The 1495-nt window shown below is 43.5% G+C and overlaps 1 protein-coding gene across 1 annotated transcript in view; it reads right to left on the reverse strand.

Annotated features, from left to right (window-relative positions):
• Positions 1 to 1495, reverse strand: part of LOC106809494 (dedicator of cytokinesis protein 7-like) — a gene marked incomplete in the record, with an annotated part of 65865 nt that overhangs the window by 6417 nt on the left and 57953 nt on the right. The window contains 1 exon segment of the mRNA XM_014812581.1: positions 943 to 1059. Within this exon segment, the coding sequence (XP_014668067.1) occupies positions 943 to 1059 (117 nt within the window).

A 1495-nucleotide genomic window follows, 5' to 3' on the forward strand; every position in this document is an offset into this window, starting at 1 on the left:
TACCTAATCGTTCCTCGTTACCGAAGCTACGGAATACTGATGATGAACGAAACATCGAGTTAATGATGATGACTCGAGCGAAACGTCGTCGACGCTAGTCACCGATACCTCAGTACCTAATCGTTCCTCGTTACCGAAGCTACGGAATACTGATGATGAACGAAACATCGAGTTAATGATGATGACTCGAGCGAAACGTCGTCGACGCTAGTCACCGATACCTCAGTACCTAATCGTTCCTCGTTACCGAAGCTACGGAATACTGATGATGAACGAAACATCGAGTTAATGATGATGACTCGAGCGAAACGTCGTCGACGCTAGTCACCGATACCTCAGTACCTAATCGTTCCTCGTTACCGAAGCTACGGAATACTGATGATGAACGAAACATCGAGTTAATGACGATGACTCGAGCGAAACGTCGTCGACGCTAGTCACCGATACCTCAGTACCTAATCGTTCCTCGTTACCGAAGCTACGGAATACTGATGATGAAAATGGCAGGCAGTCTGACTGAATGTGATTAGCAGAGCTGTTAATGTCTGTAGACGACATGTGTGTGGTAATGTGATGCAAGGATAGCTAGCTGGATGGAGCTGGATCTTAAATTTCTGTCTATAATCCCCGTATTCTACTATAATGCACAGACCATTGGATGGTGCAGCCACCTACAGCCATCAAATATTAATAATAACCTCAGTATCATATTATAAGGCCACGATCATTGGAAGGTGCAGCCACCTACAGTTCTTAATTTCTGTCTATAATCCAAGTAGTCTACTACAGTATAAACACAATGATCATTGGAAGATGCTGCCATCTACAGTTCTTAATTTCTGTCTATAATACCAGTATTCTACTATTACGCAACGGTAATTGGATGGTGCTGCTACCTACAGCTGCATGCAATTGCACTACATTATTAGAATGCAGCCGTACCTGGAAGGTAACGCAGCCGATGGGCAGATAGGTCCTGTCTTCTATCATGTGTAGGTACTCAGCCACAAGAGCCGCTGAGTGAACGAGACACAAGGCTGCCTCCGCATGATTGTTCCTCTACAGTAAACACAGGAATGTAAAGCCCGGCGCACGCGTGAGTAATTTTACTCAAGGTATAAGTGGTAATGCAGATCACGTTGACTGTGCGCAGCCAATACTGTCATCTTTAAAATGATTTAAACGCATGTGCTGTGAGTACCAGTGTCGAGTAAATTTACGCAGCTAGCGCACACATGTTGAGTATTTTGACGCACGAGTCAAAAATTATCAAACATGTTTTATATTGAGTTTCTTGATGCATGCGTCAGAAAACTCAACGAAAATCCGGCGCACACATGAGTATTTTGACGCATGCATCATTTTTCCTGAGTAAAATTATTCACGTGATTGTTCCTCTACAGTACACACAGGAATGTAAGTTACACATACGTGATTGTTCCTCTACAGTACACGCAGGAATGTAAGTTACACACACGTGATTGTTCCTCTACAG

Source organism: Priapulus caudatus, unplaced genomic scaffold (assembly GCF_000485595.1).
Source record: "Priapulus caudatus unplaced genomic scaffold, Priapulus_caudatus-5.0.1 Scaffold359, whole genome shotgun sequence".
NCBI classification, from domain to species: Eukaryota; Metazoa; Priapulida; class Priapulimorpha; order Priapulimorphida; family Priapulidae; genus Priapulus; species Priapulus caudatus.